The 15976-nt window shown below is 36.9% G+C and overlaps 1 protein-coding gene across 5 annotated transcripts in view; it reads right to left on the minus strand.

Annotated features, from left to right (window-relative positions):
* SS18 (SS18 subunit of BAF chromatin remodeling complex) overlaps window positions 1-15976 on the minus strand; it is a 41741-nt gene that overhangs the window by 23665 nt on the left and 2100 nt on the right. For 3 of the 5 annotated variants that reach the window (XM_085220921.1, XM_085220919.1, XM_085220918.1), the window contains exons 2-3: window positions 14925-15001; window positions 13658-13742 (exon numbers count right to left, since the gene is read on the minus strand). In XM_085220921.1, the coding sequence (XP_085077047.1) occupies window positions 13658-13742; window positions 14925-15001 (162 nt within the window). Of the gene's footprint in view, window positions 1-13657; window positions 13743-14739; window positions 15002-15976 lie in introns of all 5 variants that reach the window. The other 2 variants (XM_085220920.1, XM_085220922.1) reach the window with 2 other exon arrangements.

Raw genomic sequence — 15976 nt, forward strand, 5'->3', positions numbered from 1 at the left:
CAGTTAGGCTGACAAATACATTATATGTACATATGGTACGGCAGTTGCCTATATCGCTAAGCGGCGTATGAAAAAGCACTGAAAAGCATTTCTTGCTTTTTCCGGTATGTTTAACTCGGTATTAATTTGGGCAAAACATTTAGTATTTCCATCCATTTTACATGAAGTATTGCAAGCGGGCAACACCACGGTACCTTCGAGCATTGCTTTAAAATAAATAAAAACCAAATCAATGCCTCATTAAAAAATTATATCGGAACAGCCTAAGACTGCTAGAATTACTCCTTCCCACACAAAGCTTTCCCTCAAAGCAGCGTTTGCTCGACAGAAAAATAATTCTCCCGTTATAATTCTCTCCTATCAACAATTTGTTGCTGTTAACAGACGTCGCACCAGGACAAAGCAGGTACAGCCAGAGATGAAAGCCTCTGAATGCTCATAGACGAGCAGAAATTTGCACCTGGGTGTGGTAAAATGTTTGAGATCTCTTCTCCTCTCTCCCCTGAAGCACTGAAGGCCTAGTTCATAATTTTGTGCCAAATACCCCCTACAGACTGGAAGCACATTAGTGCTGGCCTCCAAAGGTCCAGAGACAGCTGCCTAGAAAGGATGTTTTTGGCAAATTTCCTAATGAAATTGTGAGGAAAATAACTGAATAACCTTGAGAGTTCAAAGAGGGAGAGCAAGAAAAACAACAAATGCAAGGGGGAATTTACTATTAGGTTCTACACTCAGCAGTGTAAGGAGGCACAGAAACTGCCAGTAGATAGTTTCATTTTCCTATTAAAATCTCTGTGAGACTGCACTATTCTCCTTGTGCACCTTAGCCAAATGCTTCCAGGGGAACAAAAATTATCCGAGTCGGTGAAAACATTGGCCCGTGGCTTTTGAGCACCCTGTCTGAAAAGTTCATGCAAAACTCCTTCCTGCAAGACAATGATGGGAGGATTTTTACCCAATTCGCTTCACAGAAAGAACCCAGAGAGAGAAAATAAGTCCTTACTTAGTACAGCCCCACTTACCACTAAACCTACTCATAAGGATTTCATAATGACAAAGCATAATATGTTAAAAAGAGCAACTCTTTATACCTGAGTGTAAAGCAGGACCTGTTTTTTTGCCTTGGAAATGGCAAAGCCCACAGTAAGAGCACTAAGCAGGAGGATTCAGATCTCTCTGGTGACAGCAACAGGACTGAGGGAATAGCAAGGAGCTGCATCAGGGGAGGGTCAGACTGGGCTTAGGAAAAGGTTCTGCACCTGCAGGGCGGTGGGCACGGCCCTAAGCTGCTGGAATTTAAGGAGCATTTGGACAGCACCTTCAGAAATACGGTTTGAATTTTGGGTGGTCTTGTGTGGATTCAGGGGATGGCTCAATGATCCTTGTAGATCCCTTCCAACTTGAGATTTTGTATGGCTCTAATACACATGCATAACAGAGACATGTATTCACTTCTTGGAGACAGGAAAGGAGAGAATAGCACTGATTTATTCTCTCAACATTTCTTCAAACATCTCAAGCAAGTATTATTTTCCCTGCAGTATTTTTAAAAATCCTTCATGAAATCACAGAAAAGCTTTTCTGAGGAGGAGGAAGGAAGAAGATGAAGAAAAATGTAAATAAGTATGTAGGTTGCTCTGAAAGTAATGCCTCCTATTTATTTCCATGGAAACTACAACAACTACAAAGAGCAAAGTAACATTCTTGACAGAGCACATTCTCAGCTACGAAACACTGTTTTTCAACAGTCATCACAATAGTCCTGCATTTTTGCCAATGATGAACTAGACCTCACATGCCTTGCTTGTAAAAATCTACACAAGTGGAGGTGACCCACTGTTTCATAGCTGCTATGATGGTGTTGTTACTAGGAAAACGTCACCCATAGGGCCTGGTGTTATTGTGTTGCAAGAAAAAGGCTGTCTTCTTCTGTGGCCTGACTCTGTCAGTTTGAGCCTTCAGCTCGGACTGGTCAGAGTTGACGGTTTGCTTGGTTTCCAGGAAATCTAGAAAGATTGCTCCTTTCCTATCCCAGAAGACAGAGAACATCACTTTACAGACTTATGGCTATGTCTTTAACCTTTTTCTTCAGTGGGGAATTCACATCTCATCACTCCATGGACTGCTGTTTTGACTCCAGCTCACAGTGGTGACACCACATCTCATCACTGGTAATGTGATGTGTCATCTTCAGCCTTGCATTGGTTCAATAGGTCCTGACAAACTCGCATATGGTGTTCTTTCTGTTCCTGTGTGAACATTCTTGGGACCCACCTGGCACAAACTTTCTAATATTCCAAGGTTGCCACTCGTTTCCAACAAGCTGAAGTAGACGTTCAGCTCCATGTACAGTTCCCTGGTCATAATTCACCAATTTATGTAGATCAATCGATCAAGACACTCTTCATTTCATGGTGTCACAGCTCTGCATGGCCACCTGCAACATGCCTTGTCTTGCTGCATGTCACTGTCACCACTGCTGAATCACACCATCCATTCCTCACTGTGCTCACATCCACTGTTTGGTCTCCATAAATACTCAGCAAGCATCAACAAATATCAGTGGGTGCCATTTTTTCTGTAGGAGGGAACTCAGGGATACACTTTTGCTTCATACACACTTCCCTGTCAGACACCATTCTATCAGATCACCCCTCTGCTGTGTCTATGATACAGTAACAAAATGTAACAGAATACTGGTGGAAAGGTTAGTGATATTGTTGGTTGGTAGGGATTGAACATCTGCCTCTGATGCCACGGGCCAACATAATTAAATAGGAAACATTACTTTCGGTGCAGCCCTCATAATTTATCAAGAGGAGTATCTGTGTATGCTAACAGCCCAAAGACCTGTGTGAATCCATCTGAGATTCTTGAAAATAATGTAAACTATTATTTATATAATTAATAATATTATATAAAAATAATATAAACTATTGCATGAAATAACCAGAAAGTAGTGAACACTATACTCTTGCCATAAAAACTAGTAGGACTGATTCTAGAAACCACAAGTCCCCCAGATTTGTGAACCTTGCTCTTCAAGCTACAAGTATATTGACAAAACCAAATAGAGAATGATAAAATTCCAAGAATGAAAGAGATAACTTCCCTGTATTGATGGTGTACTAGCTCATGTCTTTTTACTTCATTCAAATTCTTCAAAAATATAAATAAAAAACATTTAGTTGTATATGCAACAAAAACTTCTTAATACAAGTTTTTTGACAAAGCCTTTAGGCTAAATATAGTATGTGGAGATATGCTTTAATTGATCAGAAACTACCCAATGAGAAGAAAAAAGAAAATACACCAAGGTCAAAGAATAAAGGAAAGTACAGATCTCTTGAAAATATTTAATATTAAGTGCCAACATTTGAAGGTGTTACAAATATTAACTGTTCAATATTATGAAAGAAAAATAAGTATAATAGTGCTGGGTGAAATTCAAATGGAAAAAAAGAAAGACAATTACATCGAATTTTGAACCACTCTTTCTTCTGAAAGAACTAACACTGCAACTGATCTGGGAAAAAAAATGACAACTACCTGGAGAGTTTTGTGGGACAAAAATAGAAAAATTCCATTAAAACCACTCAAAATACATAGATCTACTTTCTGATCATCTTCAGTGCTTCATTTAACAAAAGTCAGGTATAAAACACAAGAAATAAAATGCCATGGCATTCGTGATAATAATACATGTTTGGTTCAGGGAAAGCAACCACAAAGAAATACTATAAAAGCAAAAGGACTCCAAAGACAGGCAATCAGTGATTAAAGACTTTGAATTTCTTTTACCTGAAACAAATCAAAAATGACAGATTTTTATTTTTACAGAGAAAGGAAATGAACATAAGAGGATATGTCAGAAATACAATTTAATGTATGATCTACAGAAAAAGTAGATCATCCAATTTATGTTTTAACAACAAAGGAAACCCCAGGAGAACAGTCAATAAATTGAGGAATAACATTAAACATATGAGACACCGTATAAATCACATAAACCTGAGGAATTCATCAACACAAGACATCAGAACAAGGTTTAAATAGGATTTGGAGATAATTACACATACATGTATGTGATAGAAACAGAGTTACATTATATATAATATTTTTAAAGGGTGCTGTAAGCTTTCATGTCAGGGTCATAAACCAATCAACTACCTGATAGCAATTAAAAAGAAGTGTCTCCAGCAGATATAATTATTCCCCTGTGAAATTCCTCTACAGCATCTTTCTGCTTGCCGCAGACAGAAGAAAAAGAAGAAAAAAATGTTTTAAAATGGCAATTTCCCTGTTTCTATCACAGTTATTCCATGCTTTCACAGGTAATAACACTTCTTTTAAATCATCTTTAATTAAAGTGAAGTAAACCTGGGTCACGTAGCTTCTTTTTTTGAAATTGATTGTCCCTGGTAATATGCAGTAACCACGATAAAGACCTTCTGAAGTACAAAATTACCACAATACTCAAAAGCTAAATACTTTAATAAAAATGAAGGGAAAAAAAAAAAAAAAACCTGTGAAAGCAAAGTGACTCAACTTGAACCCTATACATTCAGTCAGTTGGATAAGATAACATTCAAATATCGTTAGGTTGAAAGAACTAGAGGAAAGGCTACTTTCTTCATTCTTCTGAATAAGAGACAGAAAAGAATGAAAATTAAAATCTCCCCCTAATTTTATTCCAATTATGAAGTAGAAAATGTTAAACATTTTGCTATTGGTAAGAAGTAAATTAAAAAATTAGAAGTAAAATAAGCATTAAACATAGCTTCGCTTGCTAAACACTGATTTTTGGGTCATGTTCCTAAAAACAGATTGCAATTTACAGACACCATAAGCATTTATAATTTATCAGAGCGTGACAAAAAGTTAAACTATATTGCCTAATTGTGGAAAGCTAAACTAGAAAACGACTGAAACTGGCCTACAATTATAAGTTAAAAAAGAGAGACAAGAAAAATAAACACTGGATTCCAGCTGACAGTTTTCAGCAAACAAATCTTAAGTTATTGAAAGCAAAAACTCATAACAATAGTTAAACTGCTTTTTACTAGCAATTTTCTTTTAAGCAATAAAATAAATCAAATGCAAGAAATCAAACAAAAATGTGTCATGGTGGAATTGTGTATCTGGAACTTTTATCTATCATTTCTTTCCTGCCCTATGCCAAAATACCAGATTTTTCTTACCACCAACAGTAGGTTGAAAGTTTTGATTATGCATCATAATGATGGAATACTAACTGAGTAGTCAGAAAACTTAAAGCAGTAAAAACGTACAAGTCAGGAAATACATTTCAGCATATGCTGAAGCAAAGTATTGCTAATCAATACACATAGCGATAGATATTTAAAGGACACTACCTTTTTCAATTTTCTTTAAATTCTCTCAGAATAACAATTACAAGCTACATGCAGTGCCAACATAAAAGTCTTCTAATCTTTCTAACAGGAGCTCTAACTCGGGATTCAATCGATCATCTTTGTTTTCAGCTCTCAAATACCATTTTCTGCAAAGCAAAATATCCTATCCCAGGAGGTACTCTGTGATATCACGTTGCTAATAGCACAGCACCTGTCCCAGCCTCAGAGAACAGCACCCTGTTGATATGTGGTGATAACACAGCAGAATACTTAGTGAGGTGTCAGAGTGGGAAATGAGATCATAAAGGAATACATTTCCAAGACTTGAAAATGCTAAGATTAATTTAATTGGGATATGATTCTTCTACTAGAAGCAGAGTATTCTTGTACTGAGAATACCTTAAAGGAAAAAAAAAAAAAGCAGCCTATATAAATTCTCAGAAAGTGTAATTCTTGGGGATAGAGGAGATTTCTATGTGAAAAAACATTTACAACTGTATCTAAACTGTAAAGTAAATTACAAATGTAATTTATATCATTATTGGAAGTAGTTATGATACCAGCAAAGAAATTCTACGTTTAGAATAACAACCAGTTCCTAAATCTCAATTTATATAAATATCTTCAATGATCGGAAACACTCTTAGTATGTGAATCAAAAGCTACAAGATTTTATAACATAGCAATTATGCATTTTGTTCAGTAGGAAACTGGAATCTTCAGCTGTTTCAAACTGTATAAAACCTAAAACTATTTCACTGTACAAATATACCTTAACCCCATTTTAAGGGTGTATGGGAACTGCTGAATCACAGCCTGAACCTCTGACTGATCACCTGAGGTGAGCAATGAGTCAGCCCTGGGAGCACAGGTGAAGGCAATTCATCTGTGCTGCTGGAAGGGGTGAGCTTGCATCCACCTCTCCTAGACCCCATTTAAGAGCAGACTGCCAGTAGGGAATGATCTCTTTCTGAAGATTCCTCCTTTTGGAGTTTTCCAGTGAGTCCAGGACAACGGTAAGTCCTCTATCTATTCTTTTTTGGTCTAATAACCTGCTTAGCCAAACTCTCTTGTATATTTCTTAATTATAACACCTTTATATTCATTGATTATACACAGAGCCAGAAAACTTAACCCTAAAATGCTTTGTCTATACAGTAATAGCTCTTCTGATACTCAAAAAGTGATCATACACATCTTAACTCTTGATGTAACTAGAAATCGTTTAAATCATAAGCTAAATAATCTGGTACAAATTCAGATGATTTTCTTGTGAAAGACTAGGAATAAGTTAAGTGTGGGCATTAACTCAGAGAACCTTCAGCTACTGGGACCAGACAAATAAAGAGGTGCTCTGTAGCTCCTCCATAAAATGCTGCTTGTATCAGAAGATTTCCATCTCATAACCATTAATCTCCTGACTCTTTTAAGATGCTTTAAGATCTAGTCCAATATTTACAGGTTTCACTCATGTTTATTAACATAAGGGAAAAATTCCATCTCTACTTCAGCTAGCAGGCCTCAAGAAAACTCAGTTATATCAGGTTCAGCAGTAGTCTTTGTGCTTTAAGTTTCATTAAGGAAACAGCAAAGCTGTACAGTCAAAAGGACTTGCATCTGTACAAATAACATTGATATTACCAGTGTGCTTTGTACAGCTCTCAGCAAACTGTCTTGGGCTGAGACAGAAATGTATTGTACAAATATTGTACTGAAGGGAGGCAAATTACATCTTCAAGCACAGGAATTACATTTTAGAGCATAACCTTAATCAAATTGGTCACCGTGTGTTAGTGATTTCTACATCAGCCACAGAAGTTGTAGTTTTTTGTGCACAGTGCACTAGCTCCCCATGTGGACACACTTGATCAGCAATACATGCAAAGTAGCTTACAGAAGTTACAGCCACCCTCTTATTACAAGTGCTCTATGAATCCACCTATAACATGGTAACATCTCAAAACCCCACATTCTAGTAAGAACCTCTGATAAGTGCTGGCTGCACTCCTTGCAGCTGCTTCTCTGTTTCCTAATATTAACCTATTGGTGTTGCTGACACAGTCCTGCAGCTAACCTGACCTAATTCAGAATGAGAATATCCCCCTTTCTCCAAAATTATTCCACTGATTTTTCCACAAACAAACAAGAACAGTAAAACCACGCAGCAGAACTGCATTTGAGGACAGTACAGCACTGGTTATATCAGCTTAACCAGGTAAAGAGAATGGGAAACTTGTCCAACAGCCAAATTTCTTTCTGACATTTAAAAGCCTTTCTGCAGTAAAACAAACCACCTGGAAAAGCGGGTAAGATGGGGATCCACAATCTGAAAACTCTTTTAGAAATGTACTGTGTATAATTTCCTTTTGCTTAAGAAGGATGAGTCTACTGGCTCCAAAAGATACAGCACAACTTACAGATTTGTTGTTACAGAAAGTCAACAAACCAACCAGGTGAGGCACAGCTCACCAAACCTGTGCTACAGGAAATCAGACTCTGGCTCTTAAGTTTTCTAACAAGCTTGTAATACTGATAGTTTTACAAGACTTCCTCCTCATAAAGAGAAGGTTCTTAGTTGTATTCTTCCACACACTGAGTGAAATAAATAGAATAAAATCTGATTATTTGTAGAACTAATTCTTTTGCCTAATATCCCACAACCACGTTTTTACATATGATGAACGTGTATGCAATCAGTGCTTGTGCAGGGGTCAAAAACATCCAAAACCTCACGTGAAGAAAATGGAAACAGATACTCATGTGCTGGCTATGGAGCAGAGTCAATTAACTGATGCAGACACACCAGACCTCTTTGTAAGGGCTCACACAGCTAGATCACAGCACACTGTGTTTATGGCTGGTTATTACAGTCACGCCTAAGAACTAGGCTACTGGCAGCAATAAACAATTACATCTCATCTCTAACAGATCCATAATACTGTATCACTTCAGGACAATTCTCCTTTGTACTTCAAAATAAACCTAAATGTCCCAGATTTTCCAGTCCTTAGCAACAAAAACAACACTAGAGACTATGGACATCATCAAAGGGGCTGTACCACTTGCACCTTTGGTTCACAAAACAGCAAATATTTTTCGAGAGTTACAAAAAGAATTAGATGAAGGAACAATGCCCTGTAAGGAGGCCGTAGCACAAATAAGTTAGCTATTACCAATTCAAGATTTCCACTAGCTTGATAACTTCTAGTAGCAACACAGAACACAAAGCTTAATTTATCTATGCCAACCAGAGCTGCTCTGGTTGCCTCTCATTCAAAGAGCAGTTGGCAAATTGTTTTCACTCTAATGTGAAACTTCACACCAAACAGAAGCATCTAATTTTTTTTGTTTTAAAGAGACCAAACAGTGACAGAAATCCTTGCTGGAGTGGACCTGTGAACGTGAATGCCGCACCATTCCTTTTTTCAGAGATTTTAGTTTGGTTACTATTCCTGTCATCACTTCCTATCTAGGGTTTGTCTTTCAAAAACTATTCTAGAAATTACTGTATTTTTGAAAACTCTTTTTTAAACACTTAATAGGAGTGATTTTTCTCCAAAATTCATTACTCCACTTCCAGCTAATAGCTCACTTGCTTCATGACAGGAAACACTGAATCTTTCTTTTGCACCCTGTTGCCTATTAATTCAATTCACAATTGAACTTGAGTTCTTCACGGACTTACGTTCTGAAAGGCTCATTCAGAATAACACTCTTACTGCTTTCAGTCTCTGTTTCAAAAAGAATTTAACCCTGTTATTCACTATGTGAAGAATTAAGCCCAAAGTTCAAAGACTGATGCCAGTAGTGATCATGAGGACAGAAAACACCCCTAACAGATTTTCCACTACCATACAATAGAGACTAGACTGTCTCAAACATTTAGTGTATAACTGGACACAAGTCTCATTAATTCAGTATCCCTTTCACTCTTGGGAACTTCAGTTGTACTTGTAAATTTTACTTTATGTTACTAAAATTGTTATGGGTGGTATCTTGCCTGTTTTTTTTTTCTAATTAGCATGGAGTTAAGGTCAATTTTTATGTCCAGAATGAAGGCTACTTTAAAAAACAAGTGCATACTCAGCAACTTCAAAGCACTACTATTCCCTAGGTCTCCACGCTGTTTCTATGAACTGGTAACATCTCAAGTACACTAGATGCATAGACTGAATAGCACCTATGTGAAAAGTACTTAACTGCAGACTCCCATTCAGCCACCTGCACTCTTAACTATTAAAAAAAAAAAAAACCTTGCCTCACCAAAAATAGCAAAAAACAACTGTCTCCCAATAAGAAAGTTTGGGGTCCGTTCCACTCAAAGTCATTCTGCAACTTTGTGAAGTTTGAGGAAGAGTTTTAGTCAGGTGCTGGTAGTGTTACTTAATTTTTATCTCTTGATTCTGTTTCCTTGGAAGTAAGCAGCATTTCAGATTTTGTTGACAATGTGTATTTAAAAAAAAAAAACAAACACCATTTTATATTAGAACTATTTAGTAAAAATAATTATTTGGACTGTGACAACATGAAACTGCATTGTAAAAAACAGATGGAAGAATCACAGAAGTCCTAGAAGCAGCTTTATTTTTTACAAAATTTCTCAAGCAAGAAAAAAAATCACTTTATTAATTTTATTAATGATCTTCTCAATATTACAATAAGAAAAATTAATGACATGCATACATTTTCCTGTAACTCAAGCACTGAGCTTTCCTGCAAGTCACTTCATACACAGAATTTAGTTTGCTAGAGGAGTTAACTCACTTTTATAAGAAAGTTAGTAAAAATCATTAGTCTTCCTTTTCATCACAATCCTGAAGTATACACAGAAATCTAGAGCTCTGTGTACTGGCTGAAGGCAAGCTGCACTGCATATGAGAAACTTCAGTGTTTAAAAGGAAAGTTCCCTATCTAATAATTCCTGTAGACCTCTATATCTACGGTTATAAAAACCATTAGCATGCACACTCATGTAGAACAAAACTTTCCATCTATTTCTTTCAGAAAAGTTATCATCACGAGTTGCTCTCTTGTGAATTCCTGGTAAAAAGCAGTAGGACAGGAGAAGAAAAAGGCCTGAGCAGGTAAGTCTATTTTCATTCAACAGTTGGCAATAACTTTTAATGCCATTCTTTCAAAAAAGCATAAGAATTAAAATAAAGGTTGGAGAAAGCAAGATGTAGTTTTAGATACCATGTAGTTCAGGACACATTACTTCCATGCACACCACTATTTTGGGGCGGGGGTTGTCTTAGAAGTCCTAGTAATGACTTTTATTTGCATCTTTGTTCTCTGCATTTCAAGGACACCAATATTTCCCTGTTATTTCCCTTAAACTTAGACCAAAGGAAACCAAATACATGGTGTAAAGCAAGGAACACAACATAAGCTCTTTTGGGGAAGCTTACCCAATGATGGTAAACAGATTTTCCACTGCTGTCCAAGGAAAGCACCTGTAAACTTAAGTAAGAGGCAACAAAAGGTTGTACCAACAGCAGACTTAGCCACCACTCCCATCCTGTTCAGAAGACACTACCCTGAGCAACACTGCTATTGACATTGCTGTGGCTGGTCAACTCAGGGAGATTAACCTCACATTTCCTTTGTATTCTGATGTGCAGGAAGCTCTCTTGTAAGATGCTTCATAGATGTTTCTGTTGTATAATACTTAATAAGAACTTTATTGTGACATTGGAGCTTCAAAGTCTTTCCAGCTCTCTTTATTCACAGCCTGCAATGCTTACTTTGTGTTACAACTCTTCCTTATGTCCTGGCCCTTCAAAGGATTTCTCTGTGCAACATGGTTGGTTTCACTATAATTTTGCTTAACATTAAGATTTATTTTGTTCCTTGCATGCAATATCAAGCTCATTTTAGAGAAGATGTACAATCTTCCTATTACAATAGTGCATTCTGAAAGACAGTCAAGGGCAAAGCAGCTTTTCATCATTTTTATATAAAATCCAATCTGTTCAATACAAAAGACAGGAAAAAGGCAGCAACTAGCTTTAACAGTCCAGGCAAAGTGTGAAAAAGAACACAGTGCAAACATTTTTCTCAAGTAATACTGAAATGTTAAATCCACAGACAACCACGAGAGGATAAAATGAAGTTATATGGCAAGACAACTTGGACCCACTATTAAGTTTTCATGAATCTAGTCATTTAGATCTTTTGCTCATTTTAGAAGCAGCAATGTTGACACACAAAATATTTTATAGCAAGTAAATATTAAGTTCTGAAATTTTCTGAGAGTGTATTGGATTAAAATGAGAACAAGATAAAATTCAAATAACAAAAGAAATGTAGCTTACTAGGAGGATGTCCTCCAGATAAGAACAGATCAGATACAACCTAACTTCAGAAGTTGCCGAGAAGATAGCCCTCTTAAATTATATGAGAAGCTACTGCAACAGCAATACCGTTAAATTTTTATATTCTACTACTTAAAAAAACAAAGTGTTCATGCACATTGTCTTGCTTCAAATTTCATTGGTGTCAGCCACTAAACTTGAATTTTAGTAAGACTGTTCAAATGCTGCCACAGAAGTGTTGTGAACTGAAAACGTAACACTTCATAAGCTTCCTTAGGTCTTAAGTGAAGAACTAAATGAAGCAAGCTTGAAGAAATTTATCTTATATTAAACAAGCAGTAGCTCAGACATACCCAAAATCTGCTGGCTAAAACTGATTGGGAAGATAGGTAGTTTAAAGAATGATTTTCCCAAAAACGCCAACAAAAAGTTGTTCTTATCTGATTAAGTTATCCCATTTCAAGCAAATCTTCAAAGATTTTACTTGATAGGTGAAAGAGTCTACACTTCACTAAGACTGAACATCTAAACTTAACTTTGTATTACCTTTGTATTCCCTATCCAGTTATTCAAAGAAGAAAAAACACTACTATTTTGTCATTGCTGAAAAATATTCCTTACACTGAGGAGCAGAAATGTACTTCAGTCCTGGTCTGCGAAAACCCTTCATGGCCCTATCCTCACTTTTTCCTTAAGAAGAGAATGTCACCACACTCAACAGGGCTGTGCACTAGGGACTAGAATAAGGTCAAATTCATTTCCAGTTGTCATCAGAACCAGGATATGAATTAAGCCTCCAAGAACATATTAGATGAGTAACACACACAGCCCTCTTAAAGGTTTCCTTCCCTTCCCCCACAGCTACAAGCTTGGATTTATAAAGAGAAGCCTCTACAGGCACAACAGGTTGGACATAATGAAGCACCATTTCTATAGTCCTCTAGGTACCAACTTGAAAAGATGCTTTGCTAGTAGCAATGATTGGAGAACACTTCTCCAGAGACCAAAGAAAAAGTAATTCAATTTCAGTTGGTAAGAACTAGTATCTAGAAATGGCTGTTTTATAGACATTCTTTTTAGCTTCATATTACAGAAATGAATCAAGACTATATTAATTCAAGAAAAGTCTTATGACTAAAAAACAAAAGAACTTCCTTGTGTTACTCGCAGTGAACTCCCAGAGCTTTCCTATTAACACAAAACCACAACCAGATAGCAAGTTATTTTAATACTTATTGCACCTTTCCTTGCCACTCTATAAACAACAAAAATAGGGGAAAAACTGGTGGTATCTTATGAAATAAAAAGTTCAACGATACAGATTCAGAGGAAATACAGATTTTTCAAAAGAAGCAAGTATTATCCAACAAATGCTTCAATTCTAAACCTACGCAATGTTTCAAGATAAGCCCACACAACCTTATTTCTCACACGTTAGCACAATCAATAAGGCATACAGGTTGCTTTGTGACAAAGGAGAGAAGGAAAGAATTTAAGAGACTCACCTAAAGTACCTCAAAGCTGATATTTACCCAACCCCATTCCATGAAGGCTCAAGAATGGATAATATTCCAGCAGAAAACAAGAAGTAAAATAAAACTAAACACCTCACTTTTCTCCGATGTAGGGGGAAAGAGAGAGTACTGTCATAGGAGCTGATCAAGAGCCACACCAGGAAACTTCTTAGTTGAGAAAAAACAAAGTCATCTGTAAGTCAAACCAGACAACCTGCATGCACAGCATGTTTAATCCCACTCTATAAGCCTTCAGTTAAATAACTCAGATTGTGAGCATAATCTAAGCAGTGAGCTAACAAGACTTCAAATATAACATGAAGAGACATTCCATCCTATATTCACTGCGTAGTAAATTGCAGACTAACTATTTGGACAGTTTTTCAAACATCTCCCCCTCCCCATGAATCCAAATTACACCTAGTCCCTTGGTTTTATGCTACTTTGTACTTACTGCTGGTAGCAGAGACTGCATGTTCTGGTTGGAGTCAGCTATAGTAGCTAGATAAACCAAGTTTGTGTGTAGCATCTGCTGGTATCTACCAAAACGAACAAAGGAAAAGAGGCCTTAAGTCACAGTGACAATCTTGGAATTTAACTCTACGCATGTCAAGAAACAACTTCCAACAACTTACAAGAATACCGTTATTAGGAATCCTACATCCTTTCCTCACATCTCCCTATTGACCAACCTTTCCCAGTTTCTCTGCCAAGTCTGGCTTGTCCTCTACAGTTTCTGTACTCCAAACTAAATCTAAACTTGGTGACCTCGACTGTTTCACTTCCTACCCTAAGCAAAGTCACTAGGAGGCATCTAGAGTATGAGTGTGTCTGTTTGATGTTATTTCCAACAGAAACACTAGGGAAAGAGAGCTCTTTCTATTATGTCCCTAGATGCAAGGTATCATATCAATATGAATCATGACCAAGAACAGCAGAAACATTCCATCAGGACCCTGAGATTTGAATGTCCGCTGTTGAATTTTTTTTCTGCTGCAGAACCAGATTCTAGAGTATCAACATCCAGCCCAGAGTCAAACGAACAACCTTGTAAGCAGGAGCAGAGTACAAGTACGTAACTACAGGCTTGCATGCAGCTTAATATAGTAACTGTGTGCTACACTCTACTCATATCAATAGAAGTAATCCCCTGAAACAAAAATACCTACCATTTGTCACCCCAGCTTTCCCCCCTAGATTACCAGCCTCTTAGAAAGGGCCTCAACAGCCACACTGTGATAACCTATCTGTCATCACGTGGAGGAATATCTGTCCAGGTCCACAGCTGTCTCACCCTCCAGAAACCCTACTAGACAACAGGTTTACATGGTATATTCTGGCAAACCAAACTTAAGGTGGAGTTTGTTTGTTCTTGGGCAAGTGGTAAACAGCAGAAATACTGCATCATTTTGAAAAGTCTGAGAAGAAAACTACCTCCTTCCCAAACTGTAATTACAACACAGAGGTAGATCTCTCAGTTACACAGTCCCCTTTTTTTTTTTTTTTGTCATTATGCTATCAACTTGCAGTACTCACGTTGCAATGTTTCAGTGATGGAAGTGATAGTTACACAGCAAAGAAAAAAATTAACCACATTATATGCAGCAATATTTTTTCTAATCTTCTCAGAGTGGTTCTCTTTCAAGGTGAGCTAAATAAATCAACAACTGATCTAGATGGAAATTCACCCAGTCCACAGTAGATTTGCATTAATGTCTTACTGAGAGCATTCAGATGTCTTTCCTTTGTTTTGGTAGTCCATTATACACTGAATAAGATGGTTATTTTCATCCAGCATCTGAAACAACAAAGAAATCTGAGGTAAGTGTAACATTCTTTATGAAGAAATCTAACTGAATGCAATTATGAGTCTTACTCTTAAAGTTTGATTTCTTTTTTAAAACAAGCAAAATTAATATTCCAGAAAGCCCTACTTCAACCAATTACTTACATTCTTTTGGTCTTCCTCCTTAGTTTTATAGGTTTGGTATAAGGGTTTTAAGTCACTATTATAACTACATTTACGATGTTCCCTATTTAAATACCTATATTCCATCTCCAAGAAGTTCATGGAAAGTATTCTGAGTTTTCATGTAGTCTCAAGTGAAGAACAAACTTGAAAACTAGGGGCATAAATTTTTCTTCTCCCTCCGAAGCCAACAGTTCAATAATAAAAGGTATTGTAATGGTTAATTGATAGAAACTGAGCTTAACAGACAAGACTGTTTCAAGGAAACGCTTTGAAAAGTTAGGCCATATTTACATTATAAATGTTCTGTATAATTACATGCTCTTAAAACACAGTTTAACTGGCACAACAGACAATATTTCAGAAGTGTCTAGGAATATGAACACATGCTAATTACTTTTCTGGGGAAAATAAAGTTCTAAAACCATGGGAAATTGCAGGTCTCATAGCCTTCTGCAGGAAGTACAGGAAATAAAGATGTTCTATGCTAACAAACAGGAAAAAATATACAGCCTGGTTTCCTCATGCTCATCCTCATGCTTGTGTCTGTGTTTTAATCCCCTCATCTGCTCTCTGATTAGACAGGAGTTAAGTAAAACCATGGCAAGTCTGAACTACCAACCAAGTTACCCAAGTCTGCTCAGCTAAATGGAAAATATTACATCAATTTCTTGGTTTCTTTCAGTGGAAAACTGATTTAGATCCCTGCAGCCTACCAAGTGCCACATCCTAAATCTGCAAATCTGGTCACCTCTTTCCTCCTCTTATGTTTTGGACATGACACTCAGCTACTGAATTTCACAA

This window comes from Meleagris gallopavo, chromosome 3, assembly GCF_905368555.1.
Source record: "Meleagris gallopavo chromosome 3, MGAL_WU_HG_1.1, whole genome shotgun sequence".
NCBI lineage: Eukaryota > Metazoa > Chordata > Aves > Galliformes > Phasianidae > Meleagris > Meleagris gallopavo.